The 22448-nt window shown below is 44.7% G+C and overlaps 1 protein-coding gene across 1 annotated transcript in view; it reads left to right on the top strand.

The window, feature by feature from the left end:
• Window positions 1–22448, top strand: part of VPS8 (VPS8 subunit of CORVET complex) — a 1789524-nt gene that overhangs the window by 658470 nt on the left and 1108606 nt on the right. The window contains exon 21 of the mRNA XM_085648738.1: window positions 21053–21275. Coding sequence (XP_085504864.1) covers window positions 21053–21275 — 223 coding nt within the window. The remainder of the gene's footprint in view (window positions 1–21052; window positions 21276–22448) is intronic.

The raw sequence follows: 22448 nt of genomic DNA, 5'->3' as shown, positions 1-22448 counted from the left end.
GAAAGTCAGGTAGGTGGGATGATGTAAAAACAATTTCTGAAAGGCACGTCTTCCAGCAAATTCCTCATCTTCTGAATATCCTTTATTAGGCACACTGGATCTGAAAAACATTTTCCCCAGCATTAGCTCTACAACACAGACAGTTGCAGCTATGAGACTCCAGTCCTGGCTCTGTCCATTTAGGTTGTGAAATGAATATCTGTCTAAATATGGTGCTAACTGGCACGCTGACGTCGGCTTCTGTTTTCAGCACGCCATTTAAACTGGTCCGAGGCTTTTCTCGTTTTTCCCCAACAAATAAACTTTCAATGATTAAGTCAAATGCCACCTCCTATGGTTTTGAGGATTTAAGGCTGTAACTATATTGCAAGAAGCTGTCATTATCAGATCCACACAGCTGCTGGATTTGATGTCTAGTGTCCGACTACAAGCCACAGTCTGCGAATCTTGCTCCTGAATGTGTTCGAAGGCCAAGCCAAGTTATTTTTAGCGATGGAATGCAAGGATACTGTTCATCATCAGAGCTGAATATGGTTTTACAAAAGGTAAACGCGCCCATATGCTGACCCTTTCCAGGGTGATGCCTTTGAACAGACAATGAAAAATATGTCCATCATGGCTCGCATTGCTCTGGGTCACTCCTTAAAGGTGGGTCTGATCCGGTGTTTTTGACTAGTCCAGTGATTCTGACCCAGATGCCACCTGAACCTGTTCCTCCAGATTCGGCAACCTTGGTACCGCTTGTGAGAAAGCCTTTTCCACTTAGGTGCCAGCCCGTGTGCCATCGCATTGCCTAAAATGTCTTCTCTGGTGCAGTCCTTAGATCTGATTTTGACACATCTTCCTTCTTTCAAATAAGCATACATTATATGATTAATCTTTGTCACAGCACCTCCTAAAGCCTGGAGATTTGACCTGATGGAGGTACGTTTTGTTTCAGACCCTGATGCCTTAGACATGTCGAATGGGGATTATGGGTGCACTGAGGGATACAAATGGGAGGCTGACTTCCCTTTCCCTCTTTATAATAAAGAGGGTGATCTTTACCTAGACCTACATATCGCAAGTTGGCTTGACATCTCTCCATAAGGGGACACATGAGCCCCTCTCCATAAAGGTCAAGATCTCGACTGAAATCCTGAATCCATCTTCAGCTGTTCTGGAACCTCTTCTGACATTTAACGAATGGTTCTTGGAGCCAGCTTTATCTGCCTTGAAGAAGCCATTCTCTGGACTTACAGTCCACCGACAAATTTCACAGCGCCAAAGGTCTGCTCCTTCACCTAAAATATATTTTTACACACCCTTCCCCAGAGAGTTTGGTGGTGCATTCTTCATCTGCAAAATTGAATCCAAATGCATTCCCCCCACCACTCCTTCAGACTTCAGGATGTAAAAGGCTTCATTCAATGAGCAGAAAGGTCTTTGCATCTTGCAGCCTAACTCTGTGTACTACCAATGCCACAAATCTACTTGGCAAATACATTGATGCCTTGTGGGAATAGGCTAACGTGGCAAGTGACTTTTGAGGGGGATTGCTGATTCCTACCTAGAACATTTCAAGAATAGCTATGTCACATCACGCTCACTGGGCCTACCCAGTCTGGGGATGCAGTTCCCAGCAGTGCCAACACTTTTGGGGCATCTCCATGTCACAACCTACACTCTACAGTCTTGCCTACCAGTGTAGACCCGTCCGCAGCTATTTTTCTTTTTGTGGCATGTGTGAAAATTAAAGATGTCATTATCACTAGTAGCAGTAGATCCAGCCTTCGTCATTTCGCAACATATCTGCTTCTTAAAACCTCTTTTACTCTCCTCCTTCCACCACCAGCATTCTTTAGGAGGGAGGGTCTTCCAGTGCACAACGAAATGAGAGACCATCACAGTGGATTAGTGAATGCTACAGTTTATCTGCGAGTGTTACACCCTCCACTTCCTGTCCTCTTCGCCAACCTATCTTCCTTCTGTGAAGAAGTGTTCCGTCACAAAGACTTTGATCTTGGAGGTGGAGAATCTTGACCTTTAGATGATGCGCTTGTTGGTGAACGATACAGGATTTTACTCCTTGCTTAGTTCCCAAGAACAAAGACAGTCTCCAGCCCATCCAGGAACAACAGCTCTTAATTCTCTTCTTTTGATAAGACAAGCTCAAGTTGCACTAACTGAGCCAATGTATTCTGGCTCTACATGCAAGGGATTGGTTAGTGTTATTGATCTTCAGGACACCTGTTTCCATCTGCTGATCCTCTCTGCTCAGTGGCGTTAACTGCAATTCACTGTGGGGCCCAATACTACCAGTTTGTGGTACTAACATTAGCTTTTCTGATCGCTCCACAAATGTTCACAAAGTGTTGCCCATGCTAGGTGGTGGCTTTATTCCATTAAGTCTGAGGTACATTTTTTCCATGCTTAAATTAGCAGAGAAGGCAGCATCCCCAGCGCAAGTAATAAAACATCTTCAGCCTTCTCTGCGACTTTGGCGATTCCATAATTTCCTAGAAGTCCCACCCTGTACTCACCCTGAAACAACTCGAATGAGTACCTTTAAATAAGAGTCCTCGTCGTTTTAAAGGCAAAGGCACGCGCATGTGTGGTGCGCATGCCTACACACATTTTTATTTTTTTTAGCCATGCTGCTGTACAGCATGGCTAAAACTCATTGGCAAAGTCAATATTTCCCAAAGGCGTGTTATTATCTATTTGCTTTGCCAATGCTTGTCCTGTTAAGCTGCCATGTTAGTAATCAGACAGCACACCCGAGTGACATTTGTTGTACATGGTACTGATCACTGCGTTTCAGCCTTCGTCAAACTTCTTTATGTAGACGTTTCCACAAACGAGATGTTATGCTTCCCTTTCCAAGTCAAGTGAGACCCTGACGCAGTCAATGATCCCTGGGAGGCTCTTGCTGTGGGAGCTGGTCTGCAGAAGGCTTGGTTGTTGGCTGCTTGTGCCGTGCTTTGGATTTCCGTGCTCAGACGTCTTTGCTTCACGGGTGTCCAAGAGAGCTGCACTGGGTCACCTTCGCTACCTGGATAGATGTACTGTCTGTGTCTCATTTTGAAATGTACCTAGCCCATTTATATGCCTGGTCACATAATTATGGGCGTGATTTGTGTCCGAGAGAAAGACAGCTGGCCGGAAAATATTGTATAAAAAATTCATTAGCACATGACTTTTATTGCAAACGAGACAGCAAAGGAGACTGGGATAACTTATCTCGCTCATTTGCTAAATCGTTTTACTTCGTCTGTCTTGAGTGCATTAGATTTACAAGCTCCTTCGGGGAGACCTTTCACTTCCGCATTGATTTATTCCACCATTTCGGCAGCAGCTTGGTCCAAAGGGCAGGGTATTGATGGAGAAATAAGCAGCGCTTACCCTCAGCTGGGTCTAGAGGAAAGGCACGAGGATTGCTTTCACATATTTATGAAGTAAAGTGCTCTTGAACCGAAAGTCATTTTTAAATGTGCGTGGGGAAAAAGTCAGTTTATGCGCGGTCCACAAAAATAAATTATTCTTTCGGAAAGATTAAACTTTTTGATTGTGCAGGTGGTAGCCGGACGAAATCAGCCTGTTTTACCGTTAGTATGGGGTTTTCGCTTTTTTGTGTTAGCCAACATGAGGATTCACAACCCCGGCGGTCGTCATTGTCCGTTTTGTTTTTCACCAAAATCGGGTACAGTCCTTTTCTTGAGTTTTCCAGTCTATCTTTAGTGACTGTCCGCTTCCCTCTGCTCCTGATTACCGCATAATCCATCGCAATGCTGATCCTGCTAATAGCGGTTGGGTTCCAGCTTCTTGCACGTGACACCTGTCAAGGTGGAAACCAAAATGGGCTGAGTAACATCATGAACGAAGCAATGTTTGAGTCTCGGAATGGTTTTCAGATTTTTTTCCCCTTGATACTTGCATTCAAAGAATGAATCGGACTGTCCTGTATGTAGAGTTGTGTATACTAAATAGTAAGGAGGCGAGTGAAACAAAGGGGATGTGAAAAGGGGGCAGGGGACCTGAGTCAGATTATGGAACAGAAAGATGTGAGTGGCAGGTCAGTTATGTGAAAGTTGAAAGTGAAAGGTGTGGACTAGGAGGGGCGAAGAGCAGGAATTTATATGACCGTTGGTACACATGGGATACAGTGGCGGCTGCTTCGGGCATTAGTGGTGAGGCGTGGGGGAAGGGTGGTTAAAAAAAATATTACGTGCCGGTCACCACTTCTCCTCCATCCTCTTTTCCTGTCAGCACAGAAGTTCACTGGCTCCCATACTCTCCTAGCCAATCTCGACACTGCTGTCGCCAGCATGACAGCAGCGTCATGATTGGTCTGAGCAGCCTGGTTTGGCGCTCAGACAGGGAGTGGTAGCCTGTGCATTTTCTCCACTCAGGCTGTGCAATACAGCCATGTAGAGAACATGCTAAGTGCACCAACCACTCCTCCCCTTGCTGCCTGTGATGTCAGCCAAGCTCCACACCAAATTTGCCTTCAGCACAGAAAAATAAAATAATGATAACATTGTGTTGTTATTTTCTTTTTCCTTTTTTGCACTGCTGAAAGTCAGGAGGGCGATGCTCCTCACACCTTAGCGGAGGAGCCGCCGCTGATGGGAATAACAGGACAGAAAGAAGTGCAAGGACAGGGTAGGAGCAAAACCGATAGAAATGAAGAATGTCATGTTGGGAGTGGAAGTGGACCCTTGGGTATAGAGTAAGGCTTGCAGGGCAGGATGAATTAATGCAGACACACTAGAACATAACAGACCAGGTACAATGAAGGACGTAGGCAATGTAGGGCAGATGGAAGTATGGGGCAGTGGAAGGTGCGGCTAGTCTGAGAACTTGTGGTGGCTGGAGCAACAGCATTGTTTCTGCACCATGCCAACATGCTGGAATTAGCAGGTAGGAAGATTAAATAAAAAGCAAAGGACATTCACAGAACCCTATTGCCCTCAGATCCCTAAAACCACTGTATACAATCTGACAATATTGCCTGGCTTCTGATCTAAAGTACGTTGATGCCGATAATGAGGCAGCACGTATGGTTGCTGCCATATCCCCCTACTTTAACAATTGTTCTGCCAGTTCAACTCGATGTGAGGATCATGGGCTACACCACCTGTTTGTGGAGACTTGGATGTGCCAAAGTTCAATTTCCAGTAATGGAATTCTAGGGATATATATATATATATATATATATATATATATATATATATATAATCTCAATGCTCAGGTACCCCACGTACGAGAAGCACTCGGACTGCAACTGCTCTTGGAAGAGACTTTATTGGTTTGCACCAACCTCACACACTGATGCAATTATCAGCAGTTCACAAGCCGTTATGCCTGATGCATTTCAGAGTATCTTTACTCCTTCAGAGGCTGCGGCGATGTTAAAAACCATAATGTGCACCACTCCCACTATTTAAATGCATAGATGCACTTCCTGAATGGAACGCTCCGCCTTGGTTTCTGCAGGGCTTGTTGACATTGTAGTGCTTTTGCGATGGTGGATGCTGTAGTTTGGAAGCCCACAATGAGCCTTGATGTGCTTCAGGTTCTAAATCCTTAGCTGCTGTCCCACGATGCCGGTCCGATCAATAAAAGGCTGCGTGGCCCCCTTGAGTTCAAGGGTGGTGCTACACCGCAGCCGGGATCGCCGCGTTAATATCAGAGCTCAGGTACCCCACATACGAGAAGTACTCGGACTGCAGCTGCTCTTGGAAGAGACTTTAATGGTATGCACCAACCTCACACACCAAAACAATTATCAGCAGTTCACAAGCCGTTATGCCTGACGTGTTTCAGAGTATCTTTACTCCTTCAGAGGATGCGGCGATGTTAAAAACCATAACTTGCACCACTCCCACTATTTAAATGCAGTCCTAGTGCTTCTCGTACGAAGGGTACCTGTGCTTTGAGATATATATATATATATATATGTATGTATGTATATTTGTATATATATATATATATATACTTAAAGAACCATAGGTTTCACACATGTTATAGTTAGGTGGACATTTCACTCGTAAAAAAACAATGAAATTCCCCCGTTATAGTTAGTTCAGATAACTATAACTCGCGCGACCGCAATCCACTGCTGATGACGTCACATATTACATCACTCATGACATGGTCAGTGGCATCACACATGACATCACTGATGACCTCATCCTTGTGATAGAGTGGCGGTCGCGCGAGTTATAGTTATCTGAACTAACTATAACGGGGGAATTTCTTTGGTTTTGTACGAGTGAAATGTCCACCTAACTATAACATGTGTGAAACCTATGGTTTTTTAAGTGAATTTGCAAGGTTTTTTAAATGCTAATTCCTAACTATAACGTGTGTGAAACCTATGTTTTTTTCAGTGAATTTGTACGGTTTTTTAAATGCTAAGTTATGTATTTATTATTATATTTTTTATATATTTATTTTACAATAAACTACGTATTAACATTTTTTATTTTTTTGGTTTTTCACCGTGCGCGCACCCCGCGATTTAAAAAAAATAAAAATTAATGTTTTTTTCTGCCTTCGGGTTCCTTCAGGGACCCCCTGACAAAGGCTAGGGGGTTAGGAACTCTCTACCCTGCCCCCTTTTCACGTTCGCCACCTTCCTTTTTCACTCTCGCACTCAAAACAAACAAAATGGCGGCCGACACTTCCTGATTTCGACCGATTCGAACGTTGACTGACATGTAACCACCAATCAGAATTACGCTCGCGCACGTTAGGGTGCGCGCACAGTGCGCGCACGGTGCGCGGCTATAGATATTTATGTACTTTAACTGCAATTTTCTCAGGAACTACTGAACAGATTGACTCCATATATGCAAAAGGCACATCCCTGACCTGAGGACTACCTCTTTGCCAAATTTCAAGTAATTCTGTTCAGCCGTTCGGGCTGTACCTTTGACTAAAGGTCCTATGGGAAAATGCATGGGGAAAACGCGTTTTGGGACCCCCCTTTTTTCTCGGCCCCCGCTTGACGAATCCTTCCGAGACTTTCAGGGTAGGAGCTGAGGGGAGCGCCCCATTAGTTTTGAAAATTTCACGAGCATTTGTCAACCGGCGCCAAAGTTATTCAAAATAGACTTTTGAGATTTCCTATGGAAACACGGCCAGTAGATAATATATATATATATATATATATATATATATATATATATATCAGTTATCCGATTATTTCTTCCAAATAATCACGCAGCACACCAAGGGATTCTTCCAAACGGGTCTCCTTTATTCTGACGTGACACCTATATACGCGTTTCGATAGCTTGACTCTACCTTGCTCACGACATAGTTTTTTCATTCACAATGGTTTAAAAACATTTTAGATTGCAAAAAGGGACTACTCAGATTGCGTCCCACCTTTCTTTTTTTACACCAAAAGGTGGTGCCATCTTGGAGTGGTTATTCCAATGTTTGTCATCTCAAGCAAGTGCTTTAAAACAACCATTTCACATAGGATTATCTTTGTTCAGCAAACCCTTGTAAGTAATTAAATCTTAATTACTTCTTATAAAGTGCAAATGCATATTCCAATATTCAAGGGAAATCCAAAACAGTACAAATAAAGCGACATCCATGTTCCATTGTACTACAGCCTACGTTTCCTTTACGTAACCGTTTTACCTCTGTTTACAAAGTGCAAGTGCGTATGTAAACCAATCTAAATATATATATATTTTGCCGGCGGTCGCCAGTAGGTAGTTCTAGTTAGGACCTATTTTCCATAGGAAATCCGCAACATTCTATTTGCAATAACTTTGGCGACGATTGACGAATCTTCGCGAAATTTTCAAAACTCGTGGGGTGCGCCGGTCCGCTCTTATCCTGAAAGTTTGGGAGTGATTCGTTAAGCGGGGACCAAGAAAAAAGGGGGGTCCAAACCGCGTTTTCCCCATGTTATTTCCCATAGAAAATTTTAGACACGGCTACAGCCCGAACGGAATTACACCAAATTTTGCAAAAAGGTAGCCCTTGGTTCAGAAAGTGCACTTTTTTTAAATGGTGTAAATCCGTTCAGAAGTTCCTGAGAAATTAAAAAAATAGTGGTCAAAAAATCATTTTCCCATAGGGAACTTTAGACACTGTTATAGCAAAAACTGCTGAACGGAATTACACCAAATTTGGCAAAAAGGTACTGCTTGGCACGGAAAGCGACCTTTTAAAAATGATGTAAATCCGTTCAGTAGTTTTTGAGAAATTAAGTAATAAAAATATATATATCTATGGCCGCGCTGGATCCACGCACCCTGCCGAGCACGAGCTGTATGCCAATTGGCTGTCAACACTCCAAACCAGGAAGTGTTGGCAGCCATCTTGTGTCTCGGTAGAACCGAGGCACAAGAAAACAGAAGGAAAAATGTGCAAAACGCAAAAAGGGGGCAGGGTAGAAACACCCTGACCCCCTAGGCCTGCTCAGGGGGTCCCACAAGGCCCCCAGGGCCCCAAAAATTCTTTTTTTTAAAACAATCGGCAAAATCCGCGCTGGGAACGCGGATCCTGCCGATTTAACAAAAAAAAAAAAAAACGAACTCGAACTGCCGCGCTTCCTTGGTAATTAGCCCCCGGGGGTGCCAAATCCCGGGGGCAATATTGCTTATGTAAAGGGGGGCCCAGAGGGGCCCCGGGGACCGCCACCACCTGGGGCATTTGTCAATTATGTGCGGGGGACTCTCAGGCCCCCCCAAGCCCCGCGGACCGCCACCCCCCACGGCTTCATGAAAAGATTGGCGGGGGAGCTCATGGCCCCCCCGCAGCCCCGGGGACCGCCACCCCCTGGGGCTTTAAAAAAAAAATACCCTGTGTGGGGTGGCTAAAGCCCCCCCACACGCCCCAGGGACCGCCACCTCCCCGGGGCTCTAAATATTTAAATGTTGGGATCCGTGACGGACCCCCCAGCCCTGGGGACCACCACCCCCCGGGGCTTTGTAGATTGTGGGAGGGGGGCCGCGCGGCCCCCCTCCTGGAGCCTTGTCATGGCCCCGGGAACCGCAACCCCCCAGGACCGGCTCCTGCAGTGTCCCGGGGTGCCCACCCCCGGGACACTGTAGTTTGCTATGGAAGGGAGGGAGCCTCGCAGCTCCCGCCGTGCCATAGCAAGCTTGGTTTGGATTTTGAAAGAGAGTACAGGGAATCCTGCTCTCTCTTTCAAAATTCAAACCAAATTGCTTTTCCACACGGGAGCTGCATGTTAGCAGCTCCCCACGTGGAAAAGCAATGCTGGCTCCCGAGGGACGCGGGGAGGCGGCGGGACCGCGGGGGATTGGGGCCCCTCCACGGTCCTCAATGGAGAGGGCCAGCCCAGGGGGATGTGGTCCCCGGGGCTGTTAGTGGCTCAGGAGGGGAGCCACGCGGCTCCCCTCCCCAAAAATTAAAATAAAAAAAATAGAAAGGCCGGCCCCGGGGGATGGGGACTCTGGGGCCATAAATTGTCAGAGGAGGGGGGCAACGCAGCCCCCTCCAAAAAAAAAATGTAATAAATAAAAAAAAGGCCATGCCCCGGGGGATGGGGTCCCCGGGGCCAATTAAGGCCTCGGGAGGGGAGCCATGCAGACCCCTTCTGAATTTTTTAATAAAAAAAAAAGGGGGGCAGGCCCTGGGGGATGGGTGATGTCACTGGCCATGTCATGAGTGATGTAATATGTGACGCCATCAGCAGTGCATTGCAGGCGTGTGAGTTATAGTTAGCTGAGCTAACTATAACACTGGAATTTCAGTGCAATGTCCAGCTAACTATAACACCCCCGAAACCTATGTTTTTTTCTGTGATTGATATATTCGTGTCCAAGAAGGTTGCAAATAACAAATTTATTCAGACACAAACAGACGCGTTTCGACCTAAACAGATCTTGGTCACATGACCATTGCTCTGAGCTTCAATTGATTTATATATTTTGCGTCACACACGACGCAACAACATAAAGAAAAGACTGTGAGTGTGTTGCCCCCAATCCCGTGACTTTAAACAAAATAAGTGCAAAAATAGTGTTTGTAAAACACAACATAAATGTTTTAACGTACAAGTCATACATTTCAGCATTTCGATCATATATATCCTGTGTTAATACACACTGGGTTGCAGTAACAATGTGGATTAAACCACTCATAGCGTCTTAACACAATAATATTAGAGATCTACATATCATATCTCATGGGTATAGTACCCTTCATTATTGTGGCAACAAACCACTCACTGGAGCCTGACATTGTTATTGAGTCAAGAGAGTGCCAAATAGTTGATCTGATCTTAACTCACAAATACAATGTTAATCCAATAGGGTACAGTAGAGTACCCTTAACTTAATTTAGTTCGTATCATCATTCCCGCATTTATACTCAAGCTTGTAAGCCATGTATCCTGGGTATAGTACCCTTCATTTTCGTGACAACTGAGTATTCCAAGTGTCGTCCCCCCAATTGAAATTAGAAATAATGATGAGTATAGATGAATCATATATAATATGTATATATATATATATATATATATATGTTTGTGCGTGTGTGTGTGTTTACATACTTTACCAAGAGTAAAAGGAATTATGACAAGAAATAAAAAAGGTGTAAAGTAGAAGATGAACAACAATGAAAAAGAAAATAATTAATGATTCAGTGATTTTCGAGTACTTCACTCGATTTAATGATTTGTGTTGCCATTGTGACTGTCTAAAATACATCCACTGTTATAATGACAACAACATATAAACAGACAGCTTACAAAAGTTTATATAAAGAAAATTAGTAATTGTCTTTGATTTGTGCTCGAAAGTAATATTTGTATGAATTGGGTGGTGGAAGGAAATATTAGTCCCCATTAAACGGACACTCTTGACACACAACACTATGGCCCTGTGGAAGGCTTCGGCTGAAATGCGTATGCTATGTAAAAATTGGACAATTTGTTCAAAAGTTGAAAAAGATTAAATAAAAAAGGATTTTAAGAAACTCCGAGTTGTGCCGATTGTTACCTGGAGCAGGAAGCATTAAAGGTGGGAGGCAGGGCCCCCTCAGCACAGTACTCAGGACTGAGACCTCCGGATTAAATCCAGAGCGGGCCCCTCCATGTACCTTGCAGGGAGGCCCCCTCAATTTTCATTACGCCACAGTGGGTAGGAGTGTGTGTGTGTGTACACACACACACACATATATATCTTCCACTGGCGGTCAGCGTTTCTGTAGGAAATGCATTTTATGTTTTGCTAATAACTTAGGTCATGTTTAACAAATTTTCAGGAAACTTTACAAAAAAGAGTCTTTTTTGTCTAGTTTGTGCATGGAAAGGTTTGGTATGATCCGTCAAGCGGGGGCCGAGTAAAAGGGAGTCCCAAAATGCAAAATCCCATGCATTTTCCATAGACTTTCTTTGGAAAGCAACATGGCAAAAACTGCTGAACGAAATTATACAAAATTTGCTGGAAGCTAGATCTTGGGTCAGAAAGCATCCTTTTGAGATTTAGTGTAAAATCGTTCAGTAGTTTTTGAGACATTAGGCTACATAAATATTTGTATATCTGGACAGTTAAGTTCGCAGGCCTGTCACAAGATTACCGCCTGCATGTAAATTATAAAATAGAGCCATCTGATTGGTCAAGAGGCCCTTTTTTCTTGTCAGCCATCTTGAATGTGCGAGTATTGTTTGAGCGAGTGTGCTGATAGGTTGGCTGTTGGAGGAACAAAAATGAAATTGCCGTCATAACTGCACATTGTGAAATTTTTGATTTGTTGTGAAAATGATGGTTAAAGGCTATATTAGGGGGGCAGGAAAAAGGCATCCTGTCCCCCTTGTAATTGAGAGGAGGTGTTAGAAATAGGGTCTCTAGTTGGGAGATGTATGCACCCTGTCAAAGTAGGGACCACCACTCTAGGTAAGCGAGATGCACAATAAAAGATAACTTGTGCTCACCCTCTGGTAGCTTGGCACAGAGCAGTCAGGCTTATCTAAAGTGGTAATGTTTAAAGTATTTGTGACACACACAGACACACACACACACACACACACCCACACACACCCCCAAACACACTCCACACTCCCCCCACAGAATAAAAAGAGTTCTACCGCTTAGAAGCAATAAGCGCCCATAGGGGTTATATGGGCATGCTGTACTGGGGTAAAATCAACAGTTCAGGCCGACCGAAATTGAGTGCAGGCTGGGGACAAGAGCCACACAGGCTCAGTGAACACAGTAGCTTGATCCTGGTTGTAACAGCGAGATGTGGGGTGCAGACGAGTGATGCTTCGATGCCTGGCCCGCAGTCTAGGTGATGCGCCGCTTTTCTTCATGCAGTGGGGTCGATATGTCTGGGCCATTGAGCGAAGTGCCGGTTGAGAGTGCCGCGGTTCCGAAGATGATGGCCCGGATTAATCCATGTTGGAGGGGCAGTGCGTTGATCTTCTCCACGCTGTGGCTGTGATGCGTTGGTTCCGAAGCAGTGGCTCAGGACACGATTCAGCAGTTCTGAGGGAGATGTGGCGATTCTACTCCCGCAACATGGTCGAGGTGCCGGTTCTGCTACATGCAGAATGGAGATGCGTGGATGTCTCTGGGCCCACTTCCAGTGAACCAGGCACAGGAGCATGGGCAGACACTTTGATAGCCCTGAGCCTCAAGCAACAGGAGGCAAGCCAATAAGCCCTTGGAGATCACTTCAGTTGCAAGGCAGTGTCCCACTCTCCTTAGCAGGGTCAGAGAGCAGCAGGCAGCAGAACAGCACAGCAGAAAAAGCAAGCTATCCAAGTCAGCAGTCAAGCAGAGTGTCAGTCTTTGATGCAACACAGCAGTTCTTCTGATAGTCCAGTTGTAGGTTCCGAAGTGTCTGATTTGGTGGGGGCCACAGCCCCTGTACCTATACCTAGCTGTACCTTTCAAGTGGAGGTGACTTCAAAGAAAGATCTTTGAAGTGCATAGGAGCCGTTTCTTCCCAGCCCTGGCTCTAGACTATCAGTAGGGGGTAATCAGCCCTTGGTGTGGGGACAGGGCACTGCCTATTCAGGTGTGTCAGTCCCTCCCTCCCTTCCTACCCAGGAAGAGCCAGCAGAATACAGATGAGTACTTAGACACACCTAACCTTCCTTTGTTTGTGGCTGTCTAGAGAGAATGCACAAAGTATCGCCGTCACCCACTCTAGACATGTATTGGGAAACAGGATGCAGGCATACACAGCTGTAAGAGCAGAGAAATATCCACTTTCTAAAAGTGTTGTTTCTAAAATAGTAATGTTAAATTCAACTCTACCAGTAAAGAGGCTACATCATTACCATTCCCAAGATATAAACCATGACACAGATACTCCTTTCTAATCATAAATTACTGCTTATAAGTGTATTAAGGAATTGCCAATGTTAGCCTATAAGAGGAGTAGGACTCGCAGTGGTGAAAAAATTAATGTAGGTGTTTTTCACTACTAGTGCATGAAAAACCTAAAAGTACATGTTCTACCTTTTACTTACACAGCTCTGTACCCTATGGGCTACCTAGGGCCTACCTAAGGGGTGACTTATGTGTAAAAAAAGGGGAGTTTAAGGATTAGCAATGGCTTAATACCAAGTCGAAATGGCAGTAAAACTGCACACACAAACTCTGCAGTGGCAGGCTTGAAACATGTTTATAGGGCGACTTGAGTGGGTGGCACAATCAGTGCCGAAAGCCCACAGGTAGCATTTAATTTACATGCCCTGGGTATATGGTATACCACTTTACAAGGGACTTACAAGTGGATTAAATATGCCAGAGCGGTGTAAACCAATTATACCATGTTTAGAAGAGCGCACATGCTTTTAATCACTGGTCAGCAGTGGTAAAGTCCTCAGAGTCCTAAAGCCTATAAAAAGTATTCAGCCAATAGAGGACGAGAAAGGCAAACATTTTGGGAGTGACCCTTCAGAGATAGGGCCATTTTCCAACAGGAGGACTATGAGGCCTAAGTACTTTGATGAAGCAAGCTGTAAATTTGCTAAAAAAAGAAAAGCTCCAATCCTACAGGACTCCTGCGGGATTGTAAAAAAATAAAATAGGGAGTGTTAGACAATCTCTTTCCCCCGCACTCTACTTTGCAAATCTTTTATCCTAAGGTAGAGTCCCAGTAGTCCTTTATCACACCCTACTACACTCATCTGTCACCCTGTAAAATACTCTAAGCAGTGAGGCCTGTCTCAACCGCACCCTACTAAACACTCCCGTCATCCAAGAGAGAGGTCTCAGCCGAGAGGCTAATCCCTCTCCACACCCTACTACTCACACCCGATGCCTTGTGAATAGCTGTTGACGAAGAGGCCAATCTCGCCCACATCTTGCCACACACACACACCCTGTGTTCTGGGGATAGCCGTCAGCAGAGAGGCCAGTTTCTCCCCCATCCTACTACACACAGCCATCATCCCAGAGAAGTGTCTCAGTGGAGAGGTCAGTCCCTTCGTACACCCTACTACGCACACCGGTTATCAGAGGGAGAGGCCTCAGTAGAGAGGCTAGTCTCTCCTCACACCCTACTATGGACACTTGTCATTCCATTGAGAGGCCTGTCAGTTTCCACACTCCAGTACACCCGTCATGCAAGAGAGAGGTCTCAGTGAAGAGGCTAGTACTTCTGCAAACTCTAGTATATACACCTGTCACCCGAGAGAGCTCTCAGTGGAGAACCAGTCCCTCCCCACAATCTACTGAGCACACCTGACACCCTGGGGATAGCTGCCAGTGAAGAGGCCAGTCCCTTTCCACAATCTACTCCCACACCCATCACCCAAGAGAGGAGTCTCTGCTGCGAGGCCAGTCCCTCTCCACACTCTACTGCGTACAACTGTCATACCAAGAGAGATGTCTCAGTCGAGAGTCTAGTCCCTCCCTACAAACTAATATGTATTCTTGTCACCCTGTGGAGGGGTTAGTCTAGAGGTCAGTCCCCCCTACACCCTGCAACTTACACTCTATGCCCTAGGGATAGTTGTCAGTTGGGAGGTTAGTCCCTCCTCATACCCTACTATGCACAACTGTCATTCAAGAGAGGTGTCAGCGGAGAGGCCTGTCTCTCTTTACAACCCACTGCACACACCTGTCATCCAAGAGAGGTCTCAGCGGAGAGGCCTGTCTTTCTCCACACCCTGCTGTGCACACCCGTCATTCATGAAATTCCTCCTGTCCCTGAGCTCTGATATGGCTCCTCCAAAGGAAATGATGGACGGAGTGTTGAACATTGCAAGCACTCACCCCCAGTCAACTGATCTGGGTTTAATCCTCCACCGTTCTTTAGCCCACTCTGCCACCCCAGTTCAGACATGGCCATATGCAAATCAGTCTGACCCTGTGCCTCATGGGAACAGTCCAGCCCAAACTGCCAAGCCATGTCTTCCCTGGACCGGACACAAGCTTCCTAGGACCGGTTTCTGGCATTTCAGCCGTCTTCAGCCAGGCTTGCTTGAATCCAGTGGCAAAGTGAGCAAGGGACTCACGTCTGAGCATACCCTGCCAACTTATGGCGAACAAAGCAAAGCCAAAGGAAATGATGGACGGAGTGTTGAACATTGCAAGCACTCACCCCCAGTCAACTGATCTGGGTTTAATCCACCCCCGTTCTTTAGCCCACTCGGCCACCCCAGTTCAGACATGGCCATATGCAAATCAGTCTGACCCTGTGCCTCATGGGAACAGTCCAGCCCGAACTGCCAAGCCATGTCTTCCCTGGACCGGAAACAAGCTTCTTAGGACCGGTTTCTGGCATTTCAGCCGTCTTCAGCCAGGCTTGCTTGAATCCAGTGGCAAAGTGAGCAAGGGACTCACGTCTGAGCATACCCTGCCAATTTATGGCGAACAAAGAACCGCTAATATAAGCCTGAATTATATAATGCCTGTGGAGAAATGGGAAATAAGGAAGAAAGGCAGAAGGGGAGAAATTATTCATATTTTCCACAAGCTACCCTTGTGTTGCCTGAAATGTTTCTGTCTAAATATAATTGTTTTGTGTTTGTGTAGGACGCACGATTGTGTCCCACTGTATTGTGCTCCTATTCGCTTTTGCATTTATTAATTCATTAAATTGATTGTCCGGCTGGAAATCTTCAATATAGCACTGACTCAAGTCTATATGAATCACATCATTGTTGTGTCTTTCAAGGACCATTGTTTTTGTAAAAAAATGACACCCAAGGTCCTTCTCCACCTTGTGGGTTCCCTTTTTTGATGTAAAATATGAGGAGTGCACTAGGGCACCCCAGTTTAAAAAAAATAATAATAATATAGTGTCATCAGCTCCTGCACTGGTGCTCCCCCACGGCCTCCTATGCCAAAAATGTTGGGTGCCTCTGGTGGGCACTGGGGCACCCCAGTTGAAAAACAAAATGCAACAAAAAAAAACATGTTGCCGGCTCCTGCTCTGCCCATAGAGCTGCTTTCTGGCAGCTGGCGGGGCGGCATTGGCCCTGAGGCTTCTCTCATAGCCCCAACACAAGAACTGAAGATATGGGTGTCCATGGGCACCAAGACACTGAAAGAATAAAGAAAAAAGGGAAGAAACGGTCAGCTTTTATTATTCAGTGCTCTAGCACTACCAAGCATGTTTTTTTTAATGTTGTTGGGTTTGCAGGAAGTACAGCAGCACCCCCAGCAACATTTAAAAAAAAACAGTAAGTTGCCTAGATGATTAAATCCATGACATCAGGAGAACGTGCCTCATTTTTTGGACGCTGGATTGCAGGGTCCCCTTGTGGCTGAATTGTGTGTGTTTAAAAAAAAAAAAAGACTTTATTATTTATTTATTGCAACCACTTTGATTAAATGTTGCAGTGTGTGAATTAATGAAATATACATTTGATTTATAATAATTGGTGATTGTTTGACAAAAGTAATAGGTCTGTTTTGTCTGTGCTGGGCCCTTGATAAAGCCAATAGGCCCACTTTTTATATTTTGGTATTCTGACCCTTTGATAAAGTCCGTCTGCCTTACTTAAAATAACACCCTTTAGATTGTAACATCATATGATCAGCCTAAGAGGGTTGGCCAGGCCCTGCGCTAAATGGCCTTCAACTGTGCGGTGTGGGGGGTAGTGAGCTTTAAGGGGGTTGGATGCAGGGCCTGGTCTCAGATTAGACCCTGCGCCCAACTCCATGCTGCACACACCAAAGGCCCAACCCCACGCCGCACAGTGTGACCAACATCTTACTGTACATTTGAAAAAAACATAGAAATTCACTGAAGAAAACGGTGGTTAAAGTGACTTTATAGTTAGGAATTGTAACACTATGTTACTTAACATTTTTTTTAAAACCAAAACATGTAGAAACCTTACCAAAGTAACTGAAAAAAAAAAACAAGGTTAATGAGACTTGAGGAAATGCGGTGTATTATATGATGTGATTGTGTGACCTCACCGGGTAACACTACCAACCCCTTTAGGACAAGTCAGATTTTGTTTGTTGAATCTAGCTCAACCCTGGGTAGCTGTGGCTCTGAGTAGTCTAGCTTACAGAAAGGAAGAAGTGGAAAGCATTTAAACAGCACTAAAACATTTGATGAAGAACGAAACGAGAAACCCGAGAAATCCAGCACCAATTTAAAAAAAATAGGTTCGTTTTTTATGAATCTTCTGAAAACAAAATGAAAAAGATCCACTGGAGGTTTTCGTTGATGCAGCCTATACACGTTATAGTAAATCACAACTTTTGACTTAACAGCGAAGAAGCACTGGCAAATTCAATGAATTTGACACTTAAAATGCAGTTACATAGAGTTACTTTGGGCAACCAACTCCGGCAGGAAGCCTGTCAAGGGGATCAGCAAGGCTTGAAGACACAGCTCAACACAAAAAGCAGTCTCCAGTCCAGTGTCAGTGGTCCCTTGCCTTTTATTGCTATTGGAGTGCACCTGATGCAAGGGATGCAGGATGCTGAAGATGCTGTGCGGTCGATGAGGGTCTTCCTGTGGTTACTCCTCTGCCCATGGGTTTGGTGAGGCAGTCCTGGCCACAGGAGTCGACTTCCCTTGAAGTCACCTCAAGCTCGGCAGAAGTCCAGTTACCACTGGGCTACCAGTCACTCTGTGCATCAGTTTTCTTCTTCTGGCGGTAACTTGCCTTCTAGGTGGCCCAGCTGTAGCCCAACGACTAGTCCGTGTCCAGCAGACTATAGAGCATCAAGTCTTTGTCCTTTAGGCTTCACAGGGACGAGGAGCGATGATCCAAAGACCTCGGTTACCTGAGCTTTTGTGTCCCTGTGCTGGGAACAGGAGGCCAGCCAACTCACCCCTGGAATCACATGCTTCTGGCTGGGCTTAGGAGTCCGCTTCTAAACGAGCATGACACAACAGGCACAGTTGTTTCCTTTGCTAGCCCCAAAGTGCGGCAGGTGCAGTCCAACTTCGGTGCATCCTCTCTTTGCCGGGTACTTGGTGCAGCAGGGCAGTCCTTCTTCTGTCCTCTTTTCTAGGTCAGTGAGATCTGAGTTCTGGTTGTTTGTGGTCTCCTTATGCTCCGAAAATGCACTCATAGGAAGTAGTGGTCAATAGCCAATGTGTTTTTGGGTCCGCCCCCTCCTTTTGACCACTTCTTATAAAGTGTGGCATCTAGCTATTCCAGAAGGCTCCATTCTGCCCACTTCCAACATGGCAGTTGGCAGAACCCCTTACTTGGCATGCAAAACTCGCAAACCAGGAAGGGCTTACACGCCCCTGAAAAACCAGTTTGGCAACTGTTGTTCTCTCTCTGTCCAAAGTGCCAGCCTGTCTACCTAGATGTTAAAGCAGCCGCTCTCTCAATTGTTTGTCATTTGTCCTTCAAAAGGGGCTTCCCCTTTGAAGTTTGCCTTTAGGGCTAACACTTGTGTAGGTTCGTGCCAGGAAGAGGCAACACCTCTTCCCCACACAGGCTTCTATATTGTACTTTCCTGGGAGTCCTTTACACATCTCCCCAGAAGGGCAGAAAGGTGTCTCGGGGACAGTCCTTGTGTGACACCGTAGCTGGGCACAGGAAACGGTGAAAAGTTGCAACTTTAGTTACATTAATTCTCACCCCATCCAGAAGTTAGCACAGCTGAGGGGTCAGCGTGCAACCCTGTATTCGCCAATATAACTACCAGTCCTTTTCACAGTAATAACTGCAACTTCATTATTCATGTAAAACACATGTTCTGCCTTTCAATATGCTGCAACCTTAGGGCTCTGTAGGCCTGCTGTAGGGTTGACTTACACACATTGGAAAGGGAGGTGTGTGCTTAGCCACAGTTTTTTAAATGGCAAAGTTAAGTCAGCAATGAGCACTGCTCTTCTGGGCTGCAGTGGCAGATGGGGAGACACGTTTATCCTTTGTCACACCCAGGTTGGCACAACCAGTGTTGCAGTCCCTGGTGTTACCCACTAACTTACAGGCCCTGGGTAGCATATACCAGGGACTTACAAGTAGGGTAAAATATGCCATTTGGGTATAAGCCAATGAAACACGTTTTATATGTGGAGTCCATTCGCCACAACTCTGACACACTATTGGAAAAGGGTATCACCCCTACTGGGGTGGGGTAGGCTAATTACTACTCTTGTACCATCTGTTGCCCTGAATGAATCCTGGTCTAGCGGCACTCGACTCCCTATTTCTACATGGCCCCGTCAGTCATTAATGGGTTTTAATGGGATTGTGATCCCACTGAGGAAGCAGTGGGGGAGGCTGGTCAGAGGAGGGGAAGAGCCCATAGAGACTGCTGTTTCTATTTATTGCTTATATCGTTGCCGTTATTCTTTTGAACTGCCAGAGGGAATGTTTTTCAAAGAGCCTAACAAATACCTGGAGATTCTGACCCTTGTTCTGATTTTATAATAATTAACTTGTAGCTGAAGCTTAGAGGTATTGCACTGTACCAAAACAATGATTTTAGAATGGGTAATGTTGTACCAGAAGGTGAAATATTGTTCCCATGTAATCCAGAGTGTGACGTGGGTTGTAAGTGTGTGAGAAAAAGTGTTGAAATTAAATCCAGACTGCCTCATAGTGTCCACTCGGTATCTATTTGCATATTCAAGATTGCAAGACTGTATAGCAATTGCCAGTGGCTTTGCCCAAGAATTCTGAAACGCTGTCAACCTAATCCCCTCTTGGTCTTGGGGAAAGAACTACAAATTTGCTTGAATATGTCCTTTAGCTGCTAGGTAAAAGCTGAGTTGTAAAATTTCATCCGCACCTAGGCTCTGAGGCATGAGGGCAGGGGGTGAGGCGACTCGTGGTTTGGTTTATATCGTTTTATTTTAAGCTTTGAAACTGCTCAGATGGCAGAACATCATGCACGGCACCTTCCCACTCGTCAGAGAGCAGATAGCTTCTTAAGTGCCCTTTCCAGTAATCGGTGCATTGAGTGAATGCTGATTTATTTGGATTTAAAGTCTTGCAAAAAGTGGATTTAATCACACTAATGTTGAATTGTATTATCTGTACACAGTGTACTTCTGCCACCACTAACAGCACTTTAATAGCATAGTTATATCTCCAGTGAAAATATATCATGGTAATCTCAACATGTCTGCTATATATTCCTCTCTGTAACTCCTCTAAACCCATTCTGTTGTATCTAGTAAGATCATGTGATATTTTAGTCTGTAAGGTAACCACATTGCCACTTTTTGCATCGATTCATATCACAGCTTTTGATTACAGAACATTCATTTTGCTTAGAATGCTTTAGCTGCCCATGTATGTGTTTGCTTGGGAAATACTGTATAGAGTTAGAACAATGTGTGTGTGTGTTTCTAATCAGTTTAGGAAGGACAGACCTGATTGGTGCGTATGTGTATAGGAATAGATTACGTTCTGGATCTAGCTTCTATCAAACAGATTCACTTTTATTATTGTATCATAACGTGTCGTGTTTTCTCTTGCTTTTCTATTTCACCCTGTGTTCTGCCTCTTTGCATACTTGATTTCATTTCTGTTTTTCACTGCTGTTGTGTGTGTACATTTGCCTAATTCACATCGTGTGAAATGTGGGTGGGGAATACTAAGATTTTCTTGGTATTTTAATGTGACTGAAGTGACAATCATCGTGTGACATTGTATTGTTTCTGTGTTTCTTTATAGAGAACTTTTGTTTAACCAGATGTATGACAAGTTCAGTGAAAATTCAGTGGCTAAGGGCATCCTCCTCGAATGTTTGGAGACCTACATTTTAAGGGACCAGCTTGTAGGCCTCACCCCACAGGTGATGAAGGATCTGCTCATCCATTTCCAAGACAAAAATATGATGGAGAGTGTTGAGGCTTGTATTGTGCATATGGATGTAACCAGCCTTGACATACAGCAGGTGAGGCTTACTTGCATTCTTCTAGCTGATGTGGTATGACTACAGAACTGGTACCTTTTGTATATATTTTTATCTCCTTACTAGTTTTACATGTGAACCTCTCACCAACTAGATACTGAAAGGATGGAACTGAGGGGACTTGCCTTATGATTACAACAGAGGTATTGTACCTTGTACTGGGTCGCTTCTAGAATAAGTCTTTACAACTACCCCAAGCTTTCGGAAGCATGTTCCTGGAGGAAGACTGAAGCTTTACCCCCAACATTTTCACAATAACAATAACCCTGACAGTGAATAGAGCCCTTGTTACTTGCATCGGTAATGTCAAGCAAGAAAGTAGAATGCTTTCATGTTCAGAATGTGTACTCTTGTAACTATTCACCTACAATAAGAGCAGAGTTTTTCTTTTTGAAAAGAGTGTATTCTGAACTGAGGGCTCAACCAGCCCGATGAGCATCTCTAACTGTGACGGGCAGAGTAAAGGCAGCAAAGTCCTCTGCCACCCTGTCTGCCTTAGTTTACACCATCTGCTAAAATCATAAATCAGGCCCTCTACTTAGAATGGCACAGTATGGAAAAAACAGTGGTTTGGAATGTTACCCAGAGGGATTGCCTTTGGTTAGACTATTTGCAAACATTCATTCCATCATCTCTGGGGTGTTTGATTGCCAGCAGTATGTCTTTAAACGGAAATTGGTGTAACTTTCCAACTCTGCCACTGTCAACGTTTGTGAATTCCAAATAGTAAATTTTCACCCATTCAATGAGTATTTCTGTGGATGCAAATGTGCTACTTTTTTGGTAAACCGGTAATTATGGGGCATATGTACAGAGGAGTTGTTCAGCACAACAAGCATAGCATCACCTGAAGAGAGCAGTACTGCGTCATATCTTTTTATTTCAGTAGAGGATTTTTGTACGTTTATAAAGAAAAAAGAACATCGTCAAAAAGGCAGTGTTTGAGTCATTATCATTGTTTCTCAGAATAACTTTGATGATTATGCAATGTTTTATACCAGATAAAATCGTAGTTTATTAGATATGTTGTCGAAGTATCAGTAGTATAAGCAAAGATAGAAAGAGGCAGAAGGAGTAGAAGGTAGAGGGGATCGACTTGGGAATAGAAATGGAGGTTAGGGGGGGACAAGGCCGAATGCCATAAGTTTACGGAAG

This window comes from Triturus cristatus, chromosome 3_2, assembly GCF_964204655.1.
Source record: "Triturus cristatus chromosome 3_2, aTriCri1.1, whole genome shotgun sequence".
Lineage (NCBI taxonomy): Eukaryota > Metazoa > Chordata > Amphibia > Caudata > Salamandridae > Triturus > Triturus cristatus.
The sequence above is the reverse complement of the archived record's forward strand: the minus strand, read 5'-3'. Positions and strand labels throughout refer to the sequence as shown.